General features: G+C 46.7%; 1 protein-coding gene across 3 annotated transcripts in view; it reads left to right on the top strand.

Annotated features, from left to right (window-relative positions):
* The window catches only part of ABTB3 (ankyrin repeat and BTB domain containing 3), a gene marked incomplete at its 5' end in the record, with an annotated part of 257,601 nt that extends 251,930 nt beyond the window's left edge, over positions 1-5,671 (top strand). For all 3 annotated transcript variants that reach the window (XM_081085183.1, XM_081085184.1, XM_081085185.1), the window contains one exon: positions 3,452-5,671. In XM_081085183.1, coding sequence (XP_080941309.1) covers positions 3,452-3,661 — 210 coding nt within the window. In that variant the 3' untranslated portion in view covers positions 3,662-5,671. The remainder of the gene's footprint in view (positions 1-3,451) is intronic.
* Positions 5,672-6,000: the final 329 nt, after the last annotated feature.

Here is a 6,000-nt window from a genome sequence, read left to right on the forward strand (position 1 = left end):
AGGGCCCAGGCCGGGGAGGAGCCTGCAACTGAGGTACATACACTTGACCTGAATTGAACCTGGGACCCTTCGGCCCAGGACCCTTCAGCCCACAGGCCGACAATATCCACTGAGCCAAATTGTACAACATTATAATTTGATATGTGTATACACAAAGGGTGCTCACTACCAATATTCTAGTTTCCATCCACCACCATACCCTCTCTCAACCTACTTCCCCTCTGGTAACCACCAATCTGTTATCTGTAGCTATGGGCTTGTTTTTTTTATTTTTGTTTGTTTCTTTTTTGTTTTATATTCCATATATGAGTAAAACCATATGGCTTTTTTTCTTTTTTGTCCGACTTCACTTAGCATAATAAAACCTTAAGGTTTATCTATGTTGCTGCAAATGGCAGTGTTTCGTCTTTTTAGGGCTGAGTAGTATTCCAGTGTGTGTGTGTGTCTGTGTAGAAGATGATATATATATATATATAACCATCTTCTATATCCATTCATTTATCGATAGACACTTAGGTTGTTCCTATGTCTTGGCTATTGTAAATAATGCTGCAATGAAGATGAGGTGTATGTATCTTTTCAAATTAGTGTTTTATATTTTTTGGATAAATACCGAGAAGTGGAATAGCTGGATCATAAGGTAGTTCTATTCTTAATTTTATGAGGAACCTTGGTACCAATTTTCACAGTGGCTGCACCAATTTACAATATCACCAACAGTGTACAAGGGTTCCCTTTTCGCCACATCCTTTGCAATACTTGTTTCTTGTCCTTTTGATGATAGCCATTCTAACAGGTATGAGGTATACATTATTGTGGGTTTGATTTGCATTTTTCTAATAGTCACTAATATTAAGCACCTTTACTATCCTTGTTCGCTGTCTATATGTCTTCCTTGGAAAAAATACCTATTCAGATCCTCTGCCCATTTTTTTAGTCAGGTTGTTTTGTTGCTGTCGATTTGGTTTCACGTGGTCTTTATGTAGACAGTTGGGCTGTTGGCTCAGTGGATCAGCACATGATGTCAGCGAGTTCAAGGTTACAGGCCAGGTAACTGAGCTGGGTTCTGTAGACACAGTCAACTCTTCTTACCACAACCTGGCCATTTTGTACACATGGGTCACCGATACAAGTTATTGAGAAGAAGAAGAATTGTAGTCTACATTTATCGTGACAACTGACAGTGAGTGACTACTGATTACAATCAGTGTTCTGGATGATCCATGTATTATTATCTCATTTAATCGCAACGACAGCTCATTTGGTATTATTGTGATCCCCACGTTATGGATAAGAATACTAAGGCACAGAGAGATTAAGTAACTTTTCCAACAGCAGATGGCTAGTGAGTGGCGAAGTCTGGACTGAAAACCCAGGCAGATTCCAGAGCCCCCTCCCTTAGCTGCTTTCCATCCTGCCTCCTCTGAGAGCTGATGACAGAGTCCTGCCATCAATCACATTCCACTGAATCCCACCAACAGGTCTGTGTTGCAAGTGTCATGATTCCCATTTTGAAAATGAGGAACCCAAAGCCAGAGGCCAAGTGACCCAGCCCTGGTCACATATTCATAAGGTGGGGGAGCCCCAAATGGAACCCAGGTCTTCCAGCTCATTCCACCATCACCCGGTGGGCACTGCCTCGTTGTCATCACACCATGTCACGCCTGACAACGTAAAGCGCATCTCTGGTCTAAAGGACAGAATATTCGAGCATTCAGAAGGATGACTCAGAATCTAATTCTAAATAAAGCAGCAAGATGTCATCGCAAGGAGCCCTTCCCAGCCAATTCCTGAGCCTCCAGTTCATTGCAATAAAGGGACCTGCAAGCTTTGACAACTGTAGAGCAGGGCGAAGACAGACGCCGAGCCACACAGCCACATCTGCTTCTGCAGCTCGAAAGTGCGTTCCTCCATCGCGTGCTGTGAGGTTAAATACCTACCCTTACAGGCATCAGGCCCAAGGCAGTGCGTCCTCATGGGTCAAGCACGACCTTAAGGGTTCAGTTCCTGGTTCTGCCCTGGACACGTTGTATGAATTTTTGTGAGTGATTTGTGCTCTTATCTCCATTTCCTCATCCATAAATTGGAAGTGGTAATGGTACCTGCCTCAGGGAAATTTGAAGATCAAATGGTATGATGCCTGTGAAATGCCTTGCAAGGTGCCCCGCACATGGTAAGCTCTCAATAAATGACTGCCATGAGTTTCACTGCTCTGAGAGTTAACCATTCGTTCACACATTCCTCAAACATTAAGTGTCTGCCCTGGCCGGTTTGGCTCAGTGGATGGAGCGCCGGCCTACGGACTCAAGGGTCCCAGGTTCGATTCTGATCTAGGGCATGTACCTTGGTTGCGGGCACATCCCCAGTAAGAGGTGTGCAGGAGGCAGCTGATCGATGTTTTTCTCTCATCGATGTTTCTGGCTCTCTATCCCTCTCCCTTCCTCTCTGTAAAAAATCAATAAAATATATTTAAAAAAAAAAAAACATTAAGTGTCTGCCAAACGCCACGCCTTCTGCTCGGGCTTCTAACGGTGAGCCAGGCTGCCAAAGTCCCTCCCGTAGTGGTGTAGTCTATCAGGAACCATGTCTCTAGACCAGTGTCTCAAGCTCAACACTATTAAGGGTTCAGGCTGCACAATTCTTCGCTGTGGGACTGCCCATCGTGGGGATGTTCAGCAGCATGGCTTCTACCCATTAGATGCCAGCGGTACACACACCATCACCAGCCCATTCGTGACAACCAAAAATAGCTCCAGGCTTTTCCCAATGTCTCCTGGGAGGCAAAAATCACCCCTGCCCTAAAGATATTGGGTAGGTAGGCAGTGCCCACTCATAGGATTGTTGTGAGAATTAAATGGGTTAATTCTTGTAACGACCTTAGAATTGTGTCTACCACTCCCTTCGCATGCCAGTGATCTATAGTGCCACGAAGAAACACAAAACCCAGTGGTTGAAACAGTGAGTGCTTATCTTGTATACAAGAGTCGCTGGCAAGGTCAGCTGACTGGTTGATCTTGGCTGGCTTTGCTGATCCTGGCTGGACCCTGTTGCTATCAGAAGTTTCAGCGGGGACAGCTGGGTTGACTCCACTTGGTCTCACTTGGTCACTCACCTCCAGACCGACTGACTCGGGCTTGTTTTTGTGGCAGAGGCTGGGTTCTGAGAGAGAGAGAGCACCCTGCCACATGGATGTAGCTCAGAACTGGCGACTCTCCCTTCTACCATGTTCTGTTGGCCTGAGCAGGTCACAAGTCCAAGGGACAGACTCTAGCCCTTAGATGGAGAAGCTACAAAGTCATGCCCCAAGAGTGTGACTATAGCCAAGGGTGGAGGAGCAGGGTCACTTTCACAGTCAACCCACCGTGATAGGTGTCCGCCGTTGTTACCTAGGGAAGCCATCGGGTGCTCTCAGAACCATAACCATCTCCCTCTTCTTCTCCACTCCCCACAGTTCCTCGGAGTCACCGAGCTCTCCGCGTACTGTGAAGGCTACTTTCTCAAAAACATGATGGTCCTCATTGAGAACGAGGCGTTCAAGCAGCTCCTCTACGACAAGAATGGCGAAGGCACGGGCCAGGATGTGCTGCAGGACTTACAGAGGACGTTGGCCATCAGGATTCAGTCCATCCACTTGTCATCTTCCAAAGGCTCCGTCGTGTGAAGCGTCCAGTGCAGGGACCGCTCCCCGGGACGTGCCAGTGCTCCTGCGGCACCGGCTCCACACAAACACACATTTCACCCGGCGTCTGCTTTTGGCTGGGCCAGGGAGCTGCCTCTACTGCCTCGGATCCCCTCGAATAAGCAAATTCAGCTCCACGGGTTCCTGCTGAAAAACAGAGGACATTCCACTGGTCTGCAGAGCAGAGCGCAGCTGGGTCCAGAGCTTGAAGGCCAACACGGGGCCGCCAAGCTAACCCCATTCGAAGGCACCGCTGGGTCGCTGAGCATCTATTGTGGGGACCACTGTCAGAAGGACGGACTGGGAACCACAGGTCGTCTGGGTTCCAGGTGGGCAGCTGGAACACCTAACTGCAGAGAGTTGTGTTACCCACCGAGGACCGCAGCAGCCACAGCTGAGCAAGAGTCAACCCTGATCGCAGATTGGTGAGACTGTTACCAATAGCGAAGAAATAATTTGACAAATTTTTAGGGGTGGGGACTTTTTAAAATGTTCATTAAAACACACAAACACACACACACACGCACACACACACACGCACACACACATGCACACACACATGCACACACACACAGGGCAGCCTGTAGTTTAAAATATATTTCTAAAAGCATAACAGTTCATTTTCAACTGAATTGTGTTTAGGGACCTGTGTTTTGAATTTTTTTTCTTTAAAAAAACAACAACAGTAAGACACAGGTCCACACTGTATAAGCCTGCGTCTGACAAGATCTTGCTGATAGTCTATCCAAGGTGAAATCATACTCCTGCCTTAGTGATCACGGTGACACAAAAGAGGTGCACTGCCAATAGCTCTCTCTCACTCAGTAGTCGAAAACAGCCTGCATGCTAGTTGTGGTTTCGGGGTGAGATTGAAATAGCCCCGCATAAGAAAACATGCATTTGCATGGGCCGCACCTGTGAAATGTTATGTTTGTGCTTCATTTTTGCCAAGGTTAAAAAAAAAAAAAACACAAATATTCCATCACTTCCTGCTAAAAGTCCATTGGATGAAACGACATGTCCATTTCTTTTCCTAATTATGAATGATTCTGGGATGCTTTTGCAGACATGTGTTCATAGATGATGCTGAATGGGGGGGGAGGGGGAGAGCACGTCAGAGAATTTACTAGTAATTCCAGAGTTTTCTCTGTATTCTCAGAAGATGTTAATAGTTTGTTACTAGCCAGAGCCTATGACTATGTTAGATTATTTTTCAAGATGAAACCTATATGATAGGATGGCTTCTTTCTGTATTTGGAGAGTGTACAGTATAGGGTTATCTATAATGAAAGTTTATATCAACAGGGTTCCATTTGCTCTGCCATATATTCTAAGCAACAGAGATGGGTGAAGTGCCACAATATTCCAAATAATTTTTGAGTTGCTGCCTTTGTTCTTGTCCTTTCATTTGAAACCTAGCTACGTGCCGTGAAAACTAGGAGAATGACTTTCCCCCCTTGGGATGGCCAAGTTGCGTTGACAAACCTATTTCCTAGCATGCCTTTGGGAAGCCGTGCGCAGACCTTGAATTTCAAAGGAGCTGCTGTTCGTCCAGCGTACCTGCTCCCTGAGCCGCTGTTCAGAGGACCCGCGTCGTGCTCCGTCCCATGGGGTGACCGTGGAGAAGCCGGGCCGCGTCCGTCTTCGGTGTTGGTTCTTCTGTGATGCCCGTACGCAAGGCCTCTCTTCCACCTGGTCATTTGCCAGCCTCCTCAGGCCCTACGACCATCCATGAGGAAGGAAACGGTACTGCAGAGGGGTCCCGGTGACAAACACACAGCACATGTGTGACCCGTGGCCATCTCCTGCCTCCTGCGTGTCCTCAGAGATGCTGCGTGGATGTTCCCTCATCCGCGATGGACTCCCCTGTGACTGGCTAATGCTGTCGGGGCCTGTGGGCGTTGACTGGTACAGTGGCAGCTCCTGACGGGCTTCTGTTCTAGTTTGGTGTGCTTTCTCTGTCATTAAAAGAAATGATTTTCCCAAACCGTGCACCCTTTGTATAGACACGTGAGCTCTTCTTTTTAATTTTTTTTAAGCATATAGTCGGCATACATCCTTATATTGGTTATATTAGTTTCAGGTGTAAACATAGTGATTCAACATTTTTATACCTCACGATGTGATCACCCACTAATCCTACTGATCATCTGTCACCGTGTAACCTTATCACATTATTACCGACTACATTCCCCTTCACCTTTTTCACCCCCAAACCCCCCCGTTCTGGCCTCTGTTTCTATGAGTGTTTTGTTTGTTTGTTTGTTTGTTTAAGATTCCACATATAAGTGAAACCACATGGTATTTGTCTTTGCCTGACT

Source organism: Myotis nattereri, assembly GCF_964212035.1.
Source record: "Myotis nattereri genome assembly, chromosome: 2".
Classification (NCBI taxonomy): Eukaryota; Metazoa; Chordata; class Mammalia; order Chiroptera; family Vespertilionidae; genus Myotis; species Myotis nattereri.